The sequence below is a fragment of the Salvelinus fontinalis genome, chromosome 2 (genome assembly GCF_029448725.1).
Source record: "Salvelinus fontinalis isolate EN_2023a chromosome 2, ASM2944872v1, whole genome shotgun sequence".
In the NCBI taxonomy this organism is placed as follows: Eukaryota; Metazoa; Chordata; class Actinopteri; order Salmoniformes; family Salmonidae; genus Salvelinus; species Salvelinus fontinalis.
The window spans coordinates 1,587,564-1,601,276 of record NC_074666.1 but is presented as its reverse complement, the minus strand read 5'-3'; the positions used below and the strand labels follow the sequence as shown (position 1 = coordinate 1,601,276).

Sequence of the window (13,713 nt, the reverse complement as noted above, 5' to 3'; positions counted from 1 at the left end):
CTTGACATTCCGTCCATTATATTTCTTGACATTCCGTCCATTATATTTCTTGACATTCCGTCCATTATATTTCTTGACATTCCGTCCATTATATTTCTTGACATTCCGTCCATTATATTTCTTGACATTCCGTCCATTATATTTCTTGACATTCCGTCCATTATATTTCTTGACATTCCGTCCATTATATTTCTTGACATTCCGTCCATTATATTTCTTGGCATTCCGTCCATTATATTTCTTGACATTCTGTCACATATTGAGACCTGTGTGTGTGTGTGTGTGTGCTGCAGTTGAATAACTCCAGCTGATGATGACTGGGCCTAACAAACAGCATCACTACATAACAGCACCCTAACCCCACAGGAATTCAGCCTAATGGTCTGATTCAGAGGCTGTGTGGCCCAAATGGAAAATGTTCCCTATATAGCCCATTACTTTACACCAGAGCCAAATGGAACCCTATTCCCTATATAGTACACTACTTTAGACCAGAGCCCTATGGAACCCTATTCCCTATATAGTGCACTACTTTAGACCAGAGCCCTATGGAACCCTATTCCCTATATAGTGCACTACTTTAGACCAGAGCCCTATGGAACCCTATTCCCTATATAGTGCACTACTTTAGACCAGAGCCCTATGGAACCCTATTCCCTATATAGTGCACTTGGGCTCATAAGGTTCTGGTCCAAAGAAGAGCACTTCTGGGACATTCAGATAGGATTTGCCGTCAAAACAATACATCCACAGTGATTTAGTGAAGTAACACCATAACTCTCCCACGTGAAATATTTCTCTTAGATTTTTAAATCGTTACACACTGTATGGATAAAGAGATGTCCATTCAAACAAGTATTACGAATGAATTTGCTTCTATTGGACTCTGGGGGAGGATTTGCTGTTTAAAACATTCGTCCTTTTCTGCTGAACGTAATGTAGACAAATACACTACTACCTTCTCATGTCCTTGTCTCCACTCTGGGAGTAGGTCAGTATATGTTAGATATTGCTGTCGGACCTAGAAGCAGTTCGCTACACTCACAGTAACATCTGTTAACCACGTGTATGTGACCAATAACATTTGATTTGATTCAATGGTGACAACCACCGTGAATCATCTGAATTCTCTGACTATGAGAATAATACACACTTAGTTTCACTACGGGGAAAAGGGTTCTCCTGTCGTCTATTGATGTACGCCAAGAGGATCTCCTTACATCTTCTCTTTGGAGAAAGACCTCCCTGTTATCATCGAATTCACTACGACGTATTTCTACCATTTCTCCTAATTAGGATTTAGGATATGTTCCTAAGGGCACGGTTCTATCTGGAGAACTAGACAGTGTCTGTTAGCCTGCCTGCCAATCAGCTGGAACAAACCAAAGACCTACTTTCAGAAACTTTAAATAGACAGTTTGTTATGCTAGGAATGATGGCGTTTCATTGGTGAAGGCATGTTGGCGTTTCATTGGTAAATGAATGTTGGCGTTTCATTGGTAAATGAATGTTGACGTTTCATTGGTGATTGAATGATGACGTTTCATTGGTGAAGGCATGATGACGTTTCATTGGTGAATGAATGTTGACGTTTCATTGGTGAATGAATGATGACGTTTCATTGGTGAATGAATGATGACGTTTCATTGGTGAAGGCAATGGTCGTTGTGCCCTTAACATATCGGTCATGATTCTTCAGCAACATTTTGCAAAGGTTTGTTATACTATTCACTAGCCCTGTCAGTACTGGTATACTATTCACTAACCCTGTCAGGTCTGTTATACTATTCACTATCTCTGTCAGTACTGTTATACTATTCACTAGCCCTGTCAGTACTATTATACTATTCACTATCTCTGTCAGTACTATTATACTATTCACTATCTCTGTCAGGTCTGTTATACTATTCACTACCTCTGTCAGGTCTGTTATACTATTCACTAGCCCTGTCAGGTCTGTTATACTATTCACTACCTCTGTCAGGTCTGTTATACTATTCACTATCTCTGTCAGGTCTCTTATACTATTCACTATCTCTGTCAGGTCTGTTATACTATTCACTATCTCTGTCAGGTCTCTTATACTATTCACTATCTCTGTCAGGTCTGTTATACTATTCACTATCTCTGTCAGTACTATTATACTATTCACTAGCTCTGTCAATACTGTTCAGTTACCAGTAGGTCTGTCTATAATGATCAGTTACCAGTAGGTCTGTCTATACTGTATATACTGATCAGTTACCAGTAGGTCTGTCTATACTGTTCAGTTATCCGTGGGTCTGTCTATACTAATCAGTTTCCAGTAGGTCTGTCTATACTGATCAGTTTCCAGTAGGTCTGTCTATACTGTTTATACTGATCAGTTACCAGTAGGCCTGTCTATACTGATCAGTTACCAGTAGGTCTGTCTATACTGTTTATACTGATCAGTTACCAGTAGGTCTGTCTATACTGTTCAGTTACCAGTAGGTCTGTCTATACTGTTCAGTTACCAGTAGGTCTGTCTATACTGTTCAGTTACCAGTAGGTCTGTCTATGCTGATCAGTTACCAGTAGGTCTGTCTATACTGTTCAGTTACCAGTAGGTCTGTCTATACTGATCAGTTACCAGTAGGTCTGTCTATACTGTTCAGTTACCAGTAGGTCTGTCTATACTGTTCAGTTACCAGTAGGTCTGTCTATACTGATCAGTTACCAGTAGGTCTGTCTATACTGTTCAGTTACCAGTAGGTCTGTCTATACTGATCAGTTACCAGTAGGTCTGTCTATACTGTTCAGTTACCAGTAGGTCTGTCTATACTGATCAGTTACCAGTAGGTCTGTCTATACTGATCAGTTACCAGTAGGTCTGTCTATACTGTTCAGTTACCAGTAGGTCTGTCTATACTGATCAGTTTCCAGTAGGTCTGTCTATACTGATCAGTTTCCAGTAGGTCTCTCTATACTGTTCAGTTTCCAGTAGGTCTGTCTATACTGTTCAGTTACCAGTAGGTCTGTCTATACTGTTTATACTGATCAGTTACCAGTAGGTCTGTCTATACTGTTCAGTTTCCAGTAGGTCTGTCTATACTGTTCAGTTACCAGTAGGTCTGTCTATACTGATCAGTTTCCAGTAGGTCTGTCTATACTGATCAGTTACCAGTAGGTCTGTCTATTGTATGGCTCACAGAATGATCACTATAATTTGGGTTATGTGGAAAAAGTGTTTTTCATTTAAAATCTTCCCAAATGTGTTGTACATACTAACTGTGTCCTTCCTGTGTTTCTGCAGTGAATTTACTGGACTCTCGCTCTGTCATGGGGGACCTTGGGTGGATCGCCTACCCAAAGAATGGAGTGAGTGGTACTTCATAAATGCTCACACAAACTCAGTCTCCTTTTCAGTCTGCCTGGACCAATCCTCATCAGTGTCTGTCCCAGCTCAACCCAGCTCAGCCCCAGCCCAACCCCAGCTCAACCCCAACCCCAGCTCAGCCCCAGCTCAGCCCCAGCTCAACCCAGCTAAACCCCAACCTAGCTCAACCCAGCTCAGCCCCAACCTAGCTCAACCCCACCTTAGCCCCAGCTCAGCCCCAGCTCAGCCCCAGCTCAACCCCAGCCCAACCCCAGCTCAGCCCCAGCTCAGCCCCAGCTCAACCTAGCTCAACCCAGCTCAGCCCCAACCCAGCTAAACCCAGCTCAGTCCCAACCTAGCTCAACCCAGCTCAGCCCCAACCTAGCTCAACCCCACCTTAGCCCCAGCTCAGCCCCAGGTCAGCCCCAGCTCAGCCCCAACCTAGCTCAACCCCAGCCCAACCCCAGCTCAGCCCCAACCCCAGCTCAGCCCCAACCTAGCTCAGCCCCAACCTAGCTCAACCCCAGCTCAACCCCAGCCCAACCCCAGCTCAGCCCCAACCTAGCTCAACCCCAGCTCAGCCCAAACCCAGCTCAACCCCAGCTCAACCCCAGCTCAGCCCCAGCTCAGCCCCAACCCAGCTCAGCCCAAACCCAGCTCAGCCCAAACCCAGCTCAGCCCCAACCTAGCTCAACCCCAGCTCAGCTCAGCCCCAAGCTAGCTCAACCCCAGCTCAGCCCAAACCCAGCTCAGCCCCAACCTAGCTCAACCCCAGCTCAGCCCCAACCTAGCTCAACCCCAGCTCAGCCCCAACCTAGCTCAACCCCAACCCAGCTCAACCCCAGCTCAGCCCCAGCTCAACCCCAGCTCAGCCCCAACCCAGCTCAACCCCAACCCAGCTCAACCCCAACCCAGCTCAACCCCAGCTCAGACCCAACCCCAGCTCAGCCCCAGCCCAGCCCCAACCCAGCTCAACCCCAGCTCAGCCCCAACCCAGCTCAGCCCCAACCCAGCTCAGCCCCAACCCAGCTCAGCCCCAACCCAGCTCAGCCCCAACCCAGCTCAGCCCCAGCTCAGCCCCAGCTCAACCCCAGCTCAACCCCAGCTCAACCCCAGCTCAGCCCCAACCCAGCTCAACCCCAGCTCAGCCCCAACCCCAGCTCAGCCCCAGCCCAGCCCCAACCCAGCTCAGCCCCAACCCAGCTCAGCCCCAGCTCAGCCCCAACCCAGCTCAGCCCCAGCTCAGCCCCAACCCAGCTCAGCCCCAACCCAGCTCAGCCCCAACCCAGCTCAGCCCCAACCCAGCTCAGCCCCAACCCAGCTCAGCCCCAGCTCAGCCCCAGCTCAGCCCCAGCTCAACCCCAGCCTAACCCAGCTCAGCCCAGCTCAGCCCCAGCTCAGCCCAGCTCCACCCTAGCTCAACCCCAGCTCAGCTCAGCCCCAACCCAGCTCAGCCCAGCTCCACCCCAGTTCTACCCCAGCTCAGCCCCAACCCAACCCAGCTCCAACCCAGCTCAGCCCAGCTTCACCCCAGCTCTACCCCAGCTCAGCCCCAACCCAACCCAGCTCAGCCCCAACCCAACCCAGCTCAGCCCAGCTCCACCCCAGCTCTACCCCAGCTCAGCCCCAACCCAACCCAGCTCAGCCCCAACCCAACCCAGCTCAGCCCAGCTCCACCCCAGCTCTACCCCAGCTCAGCCCCAACCCAACCCAGCTCAGCCCCAACCCAACCCAGCTCAGCCCAGCTCCACCCCAGCTCTACCCCAGCTCAGCCCCAACCCAACCCAGCTCAGCCCAGCTCCACCCCAGCTCTACCTCAGCTCAGCCCCAACCCAACCCAGCTCAGCCCCAGCTCAGCCCCAACCCAGCTCAGCCCAGCTCCAGCTCAGCCCCAACCCAACCCAGCTCAGCCCCAGCTCAGCCCCAACCCAGCTCAACCCCAGCTCAGCCCCAACCCAGCTCAGCCCCAACCCAACCCAGCTCAGCCCAGCTCCACCCCAGCTCTACCCCAGCTCAGCCCCAACCCAACCCAGCTCAGCCAGCTCCACCCCAGCTCTACCTCAGCTCAGCCCCAACCCAACCCAGCTCAGTCCCAGCTCAGCCCCAACCCAGCTCAGCCCAGCTCCAGCTCAGCCCCAACCCAACCCAGCTCAGCCCCAGCTCAGCCCCAACCCAGCTCAACCCCAGCTCAGCCCCAACCCAGCTCAGCCCAGCTCCAGCTCAGCCCCAACCCAACCCAGCTCAGCCCCAGCTCAGCCCCAACCCAGCTCAGCCCCAGCTATGTCGGCAACTGTTTCAACAGAATAAACACAACAAAACTCGCAATCAAAGTATGATGCTTGTTAGTACTGTTTGGGATATAGCAGGTCAAAGGATGATGCTTGTTACTACTGTTTGGGATATAGCAGGTCAAAGGATGATGCTTGTTAGTACTGTTTGGGATATAGCAGGTCAAAGGATGATGCTTGTTAGTACTGTTTGGGATGCAGCAGGTCAAAGGATGATGCTTGTTAGTACTGTTTGGGATGCAGCAGGTCAAAGGATGATGCTTGTTAGTAGTGTTTGGGATATAGCAGGTCAAAGGATGATGCTTGTTACTACTGTTTGGGATATAACAGGTCAGCGTTGGGAATCTCCGAGGCGATTGAACAACAGACAGACCTCTCATAGTCAGAGAGATGGAAGGAAGGGAGAGAGGGAAGGGAGAGAGGGAAGGAAGGGAGAGAGGGAAGGAAGGGAGAGAGGGAAGGAAGGGAGAGAGGGAAGGAAGGGAGAGAGAGGAGGGAGGGAAGGAAGGGAGGGAGGGAAGAGAGAGCGGGAGGGAAGAGAGAGCGGGAGGGAAGAGAGAGCGGGAGGGAAGAGAGAGCGGGAGGGAAGAGAGAGCGGGAGGGAAGAGAGAGCGGGAGGGAAGAGAGAGCGGGAGGGAAGGGAGAGCGGGAGGGAAGGGAGAGCGGGAGGGAAGGGAGAGCGGGAGGGAAGGGAGAGCGGGAGGGAAGAGGGAGCGGGAGGGAAGAGGGAGCGAGAGGGAAGGGAGAGAGAGAGGGAAGGGAGAGAGAGAGGGAAGGGAGAGAGAGAGGGAAGGGAGAGAGAGAGGGAAGGGAGAGAGAGAGAGAGGGAAGGGAGAGAGAGAGGGAAGGGAGAGAGAGAGAGGGAAGGGAGAGAGAGAGAGAGGGCAGGGAGAGAGAGAGAGAGGGAAGGGAGAGAGAGAGAGAGAGGGAAGGGAGAGAGAGAGAGGGCAGGGAGAGAGAGAGAGAGGGCAGGGAGAGAGAGAGAGAGGGAAGGGAGAGAGAGAGAGGGAAGGGAGAGAGAGAGAGGGAAGGGAGAGAGAGAGAGGGAAGGGAGAGAGAGAGAGGGAAGGGAGAGAGAGAGAGGGAAGGGAGAGAGAGAGAGGGAAGGGAGAGGGAAGGGAGAGAGAGAGAGGGAGAGGGAAGGGAGAGAGAGAGGGAGGGAAGGGAGAGAGAGAGGGAGGGAAGGGAGAGAGAGCGGGAGGGAAGGGAGAGAGAGCGGGAGGGAAGGGAGAGAGAGCGGGAGGGAAGGGAGAGAGAGCGGGAGGGAAGGGAGAGAGAGCGGGAGGGAAGGGAGAGAGAGCGGGAGGGAAGGGAGAGAGAGCGGGAGGGAAGGGAGAGAGAGCGGGAGGGAGGGAAGGGAGAGAGAGCGGGAGGGAGGGAAGGGAGAGAGAGAGGGAGGGAAGGGAGAGAGGGAGGGAGAGCGGGAGAGAGGGAGGGAGAGCGGGAGGGAAGAAGGGAGAGCGGGAGGGAAGAAGGGAGAGCGGGAGGGAAGAAGGGAGAGCGGGAGGGAAGAAGGGAGAGCGGGAGGGAAGAAGGGAGAGCGGGAGGGAAGAAGAGAGAGCGGGAGGGAAGAAGAGAGAGCGGGAGGGAAGAAGAGAGAGCGGGAGGGAAGGGAGAGAGGGAAGGAAGGGAGAGAGGGAAGGAAGGGAGAGAGGGAAGGAAGGGAGAGAGGGAGGGGAGAGAGAGAGGGAAGGGAGAGAGGGAGGGAAGGGAGAGAGGGAGGGAAGGGAGAGAGGGAGGGAAGGGAGAGAGGGAGGGAAGGAAGGGAGAGAGAGGGAAGGAAGGGAGAGAGAGAGAGAGGGAAGGGAGAGAGAGAGAGGGAAGGAAGGGAGAGAGAGGGAAGGGAGAGAGAGAGAGAGAGGGAAGGGAGAGAGAGAGAGAGAGGGAAGGGAGAGAGAGAGAGAGAGGGAAGGGAGAGAGAGAGAGAGAGGGAAGGGAGAGAGAGAGAGAGAGGGAAGGGAGAGAGGGAAGGGCGAGAGAGAAGGGCAGGGTTTTTAAGGTCTCCAGAGACACGCAGCTAAGGCTTCTAATTACACAGAATATTTCCTCACACTAATTTCTTATTGACTCCATAAGGGAGGGGTGGAAGGGGAGGGGCAGAAGGGGAGGGGGGAGGGGCAGAAGGGGAGGGGCAGAAGGGGAGGGGAAGAGGAGGTGCGGAAGGGGAGGGGGGGGAAGGGGAGGGGGGGAAGAGGATAAGGGCAGTCTGAGCCAGCTCTGATCCTCATGAGTGCTGGGAGATCTAGTGACCAGCCTGATAGGCCCATAAATTAATTGCATCAATTACATTTTTTTCCAAGAAGTGAAACGAATAGTCTGATCATTTAAGACATCGAAGAAAAGCGTCTCAGCTCAAGGAAATCATCTTTGGATTGGCTCAAACGTGACCCACCACCTAAATTCGGTGTTATGTAGCAACATTTCAAATTGTGTTTTTACATTGGATGAAAGTAGAGACAGAGCTTCTAAATAGTGTATCATACACTGTAGTTGGAGGAAACATGAGGAAGTAGAGACAGAGCTTCTAAATGGCATATCATACACTGTAGTTGGAGGAAACATGAGGAAGTAGAGACAGAGCTTCTAAATGGCATATCATACACTGTAGTTGGAGGAAACATAAGGAAGTAGAGACTCAGAGCTTCTAAATAGTGTATCATACACTGTAGTTGGAGGAAACATGAGGAAGTAGAGGCTCAGAGCTTCTAAATAGTGTATCATACACTGTAGTTGGAGGAAACATGAGGAAGTAGAGGCTCAGAGCTTCTAAATAGTGTATCATACACTGTAGTTGGAGGAAACATGAGGAAGTAGAGGCTCAGAGCTTCTAAATAGTGTATCATACACTGTAGTTGGAGGAAATGCAGCTTTAAAAGGTGCAGCTTTAAAAGGTGATACACTTAGAATCCCATTTAGGACATTTTGCTGTGGTTTTCACACTTGCTCTACATTAATCATTGTGAAACATATATTTAGTAAAGGAATACTTTCACCAAATTGCCAAAATGGATTCTCTGAACATTATCTCACTGAGTTTCCCCATCAGGCAAACCATTAACAATATTACATTGACTAATGTTGTATAACAAAGATAACCTTTCACATTGAACAGCTGCAGTGCTGTTCATTGTTTACGCCCATTTAGCATAGTTTACACCCTCTATAGGGCGGAACACAATTGGTCCAGCGTCGTCCGGGTTCGGGTTTGGCCAGGGGGGTAGGCCGTCATAGGAACAAATTCTTATTTTTACAAACTGACTTGCCTAGTTAAACAAAGGTTAAACCCAAGCATCTCTTAAAGAATTCCCTTTGGAACATGTGACTGTGGCTATGTGCTAAAGCTAAAGCAGTGAGGTAAAATAAATAAAAACCGAGAAAAGATTTCAACAATAAAATACTTTGTTAACTTCAAGTGCTAAAAATAGTAGCCTACAATTTAAGAAAAACCTAAAACACAAAAACACGTAAAGGCTTAGGTTAAAATCAAAATACAAAAGATAACACAAATATACAGTAAGATCAATATGCAGGCCTATATCATCAGATCCTTGAAGTAACTTCAGGCCATGTTATGATATTAACAATGTAATCTAGCCTGAGAACATATTTCATATTTCTTTGAGAATATATATGTAATGACCATGTGCTTTTCAATATAGAAGTCTTGATCTTCTCAAAAATATATGTTTGCCTGGTTGTGTCCAGTCCGGGGGGACGGCTTTCACATCTCTGGGAGGAAGGATGTCAACATTACACCTCTTTGGTCACAACAACACCAGGCTCCAGACCGTTACAGCTGTAAAGGAGTGAAACCTGGTTCCATCTGAGTGAAAGCTCTTTGGTCACAACACCAGGCTCCAGACCATTACAGCTGTAAAGGAGTGAAACCTGGTTCCATCTGAGTGAAAGCTCTTTGGTCACAACACCAGGCTCCAGACCGTTACAGCTGTAAAGGAGTGAAACCTGGTTCCATCTGAGTGAAAGCTCTTTGGTCACAACACCAGGCTCCAGACCATTACAGCTGTAAAGGAGTGAAACCTGGTTCCATCTGAGTGAAAGCTCTTTGGTCACAACAACACCAGGCTCCAGACCGTTACAGCTGTAAAGGAGTGAAACCTGGTTCCATCTGAGTGAAAGCTCTTTGGTCACAACACCAGGCTCCAGACCATTACAGCTGTAAAGGAGTGAAACCTGGTTCCATCTGAGTGAAAGCTCTTTGGTCACAACAACACCAGGCTCCAGACCGTTACAGCTGTAAAGGAGTGAAACCTGGTTCCATCTGAGTGAAAGCTCTTTGGTCACAACACCAGGCTCCAGACCATTACAGCTGTAAAGGAGTGAAACCTGGTTCCATCTGAGTGAAAGCTCTTTGGTCACAACAACACCAGGCTCCAGACCGTTACAGCTGTAAAGGAGTGAAACCTGGTTCCATCTGAGTGAAAGCTCTTTGGTCACAACACCAGGCTCCAGACCATTACAGCTGTAAAGGAGTGAAACCTGGTTCCATCTGAGTGAAAGCTCTTTGGTCACAACACCAGGCTCCAGACCATTACAGCTGTAAAGGAGTGAAACCTGGTTCCATCTGAGTGAAAGCTCTTTGGTCACAACAACACCAGGCTCCAGACCATTACAGCTGTAAAGGAGTGAAACCTGGTTCCATCTGAGTGAAAGCTCTTTGGTCACAACAACACCAGGCTCCAGACCATTACAGCTGTAAAGGAGTGAAACCTGGTTCCATCTGAGTGAAACCTCTTTGGCCACAACAACACCAGGCTCCAGACCGTTACAGCTGTAAAGGAGGAAAGCAGACTAAAATAGACAAGACATTAAAACATTACATTCCAGCAATAACATTCATTGACCCCCAAGTTCAAGCAATAAGCTCAAAGTACAAAGACAACACACCTGAAGTGTTGCGTGTTCCCCTTCGATCACCTCCTTGTACTGGAGACAAGACAAAGTCCAGAAAAATAGGTTAAAACGTGAATGAATGTCCTGTAGCTTGTTATTGCCTGTTGACTACTACAGCGCTACTAAAATGCCCTGAACATAATGAACCTCCATCCAGCCAAACAATGGCAATACAGACACAAGATAACTAGCTAGATTTAGCAAACATTTAGCTTCATAATTACCAGCTAGCTAGATAAAAATGGTATTGATCTAGCTCGCCATCTAGTTGAGCATATAAAAAAAACAACCCTCAAAATCTATAATCCAATAGCTATTTAGCTATAATTTCATTGTGGCTAGCTAGCTAGCCAACTTAGCATGTGTCCCTATAACGTAACATATGGTTTGATTAGCTTGCTAACAATTAGCATTCCCACCACAGTGGCTATTTTTTGTAGCCATCTAGTTAAACATGACAAATTGGTAAACAAAGATTATCATCATGTTATACATGGCTTAGCACATGAGCAATCAACATTAACAGCAGAAACATTACATTACATTTACATTTAAGTCATTTAGCAGACGCTCTTATCCAGAGCGACTTACAAATTGGTGCATTCACCTTATGACATCCAGTGGAACAGCCACTTTACAATAGTGCATCTAGATCTTTTAAGGGGGGGGGGGGGGGGGGGGGGGGGGGGGGGCAGAAGGATTGCTTTATCCTAGGTATTCCTTGAAGAGGTGGGGTTTCAGGTGTCTCCGGAAGGTGGTGATTGACTCCGCTGTCCTGGCATCGTGAGGGAGTTTGTTCCACCATTGGGGTGCCAGAGCAGCGAACAGTTTTGACTGGGCTGAGCGGGAACTGTACTTCCTCAGTGGTAGGGAGGCGAGCAGGCCAGAGGTGGATGAACGCAGTGCCCTTGTTTGGGTGTAGGGCCTGATCAGAGCCTGAAGGTACTGAGGTGCCGTTCCCCTCACAGCTCCGTAGGCAAGCACCATGGTCTTGTAGCGGATGCGAGCTTCAACTGGAAGCCAGTGGAGAGAGCGGAGGAGCGGGGTGACGTGAGAGAACTTGGGAAGGTTGAACACCAGACGGGCTGCGGCGTTCTGGATGAGTTGTAGGGGTTTAATGGCACAGGCAGGGAGCCCAGCCAAAAGCGAGTTGCAGTAATCCAGACGGGAGATGACAAGTGCCTGGATTAGGACCTGCGCCGCTTCCTGTGTGAGGCAGGGTCGTACTCTGCGGATGTTGTAGAGCATGAACCTACAGGAACGGGCCACCGCCTTGATGTTGGTGGAGAACGACAGGGTGTTGTCCAGGATCACGCCAAGGTTCTTAGCGCTCTGGGAGGAGGACACAATGGAGTTGTCAACCGTGATGGCGAGATCATGGAACGGACAGTCCTTCCCCGGGAGGAAGAGCAGCTCCGTCTTGCCGAGGTTCAGCTTGAGGTGGTGATCCGTCATCCACACTGATATGTCTGCCAGACATGCAGAGATGCGATTCGCCACCTGGTCATCAGAAGGGGGAAAGGAGAAGATTAATTGTGTGTCGTCTGCATAGCAATGATAGGAGAGACCATGTGAGGTTATGACAGAGCCAAGTGACTTGGTGTATAGCGAGAATAGGAGAGGGCCTAGAACAGAGCCCTGGGGGACACCAGTGGTGAGAGCGCGTGGTGAGGAGACAGATTCTCGCCACGCCACCTGGTAGGAGCGACCTGTCAGGTAGGACGCAATCCAAGCGTGGGCCGCGCCGGAGATGCCCAACTCGGAGAGGGTGGAGAGGAGGATCTGATGGTTCACAGTATCGAAGGCAGCCGATAGGTCTAGAAGGATGAGAGCAGAGGAGAGAGAGTTAGCTTTAGCAGTGCGGAGCGCCTCCGTGATACAGAGAAGAGCAGTCTCAGTTGAGTGACTAGTCTTGAAACCTGACTGATTTGGATCAAGAAGGTCATTCTGAGAGAGATAGCAGGAGAGCTGGCCAAGGACGGCACGTTCAAGAGTTTTGGAGAGAAAAGAAAGAAGGGATACTGGTCTGTAGTTGTTGACATCGGAGGGATCGAGTGTAGGTTTTTTCAGAAGGGGTGCAACTCTCGCTCTCTTGAAGACGGAAGGGACGTAGCCAGCGGTCAAGGATGAGTTGATGAGCGAGGTGAGGTAAGGTAGAAGGTCTCCGGAAATGGTCTGGAGAAGAGAGGAGGGGATAGGGTCAAGCGGGCAGGTTGTTGGGCGGCCGGCCGTCACAAGACGCGAGATTTCATCTGGAGAGAGAGGGGAGAAAGAGGTCAAAGCACAGGGTTGGGCAGTGTGAGCAGAACCAGCGGTGTCGTTTGACTTAGCAAACGAGGATCGGATGTCGTCGACCTTCTTTTCAAAATGGTTGACGAAGTCGTCTGCAGAGAGGGAGGAGGGGGGGGGAGGGGGAGGAGGATTCAGGAGGGAGGAGAAGGTGGCAAAGAGCTTCCTAGGGTTAGAGGCAGATGCTTGGAATTTAGAGTGGTAGAAAGTGGCTTTAGCAGCAGAGACAGAAGAGGAAAATGTAGAGAGGAGGGAGTGAAAGGATGCCAGGTCCGCAGGGAGGCGAGTTTTCCTCCATTTCCGCTCGGCTGCCCGGAGCCCTGTTCTGTGAGCTCGCAATGAGTCGTCGAGCCACGGAGCGGGAGGGGAGGACCGAGCCGGCCTGGAGGATAGGGGACATAGAGAGTCAAAGGATGCAGAAAGGGAGGAGAGGAGGGTTGAGGAGGCAGAATCAGGAGATAGGTTGGAGAAGGTTTGGGCAGAGGGAAGAGATGATAGGATGGAAGAGGAGAGAGTAGCGGGGGAGAGAGAGCGGAGGTTGGGACGGCGCGATACCATCCGAGTAGGGGCAGTGTGGGAAGTGTTGGATGAGAGCGAGAGGGAAAAGGATACAAGGTAGTGGTCGGAGACTTGGAGGGGAGTTGCAATGAGGTTAGTGGAAGAACAGCATCTAGTAAAGATGAGGTCAAGCGTATTGCCTGCCTTGTGAGTAGGGGGGGAAGGTGAGAGGGTGAGGTCAAAAGAGGAGAGGAGTGGAAAGAAGGAGGCAGAGAGGAATGAGTCAAAGGTAGACATGGGGAGGTTAAAGTCACCCAGAACTGTGAGAGGTGAGCCGTCCTCAGGAAAGGAGCTTATCAAGGCATCAACTGAGCTAACTGCTCCGCTAAC

At 50.3% G+C, this 13,713-nt stretch overlaps 1 protein-coding gene across 4 annotated transcripts in view; it reads left to right on the top strand.

Annotated features, from left to right (window-relative positions):
• The window catches only part of LOC129869604 (ephrin type-A receptor 5), a 194,964-nt gene that overhangs the window by 2,295 nt on the left and 178,956 nt on the right, over positions 1-13,713 (top strand). For all 4 annotated transcript variants that reach the window (XM_055944183.1, XM_055944164.1, XM_055944155.1 and 1 more), the window contains exon 2: positions 3,275-3,339. In XM_055944183.1, coding sequence (XP_055800158.1) covers positions 3,275-3,339 — 65 coding nt within the window. The remainder of the gene's footprint in view (positions 1-3,274; positions 3,340-13,713) is intronic.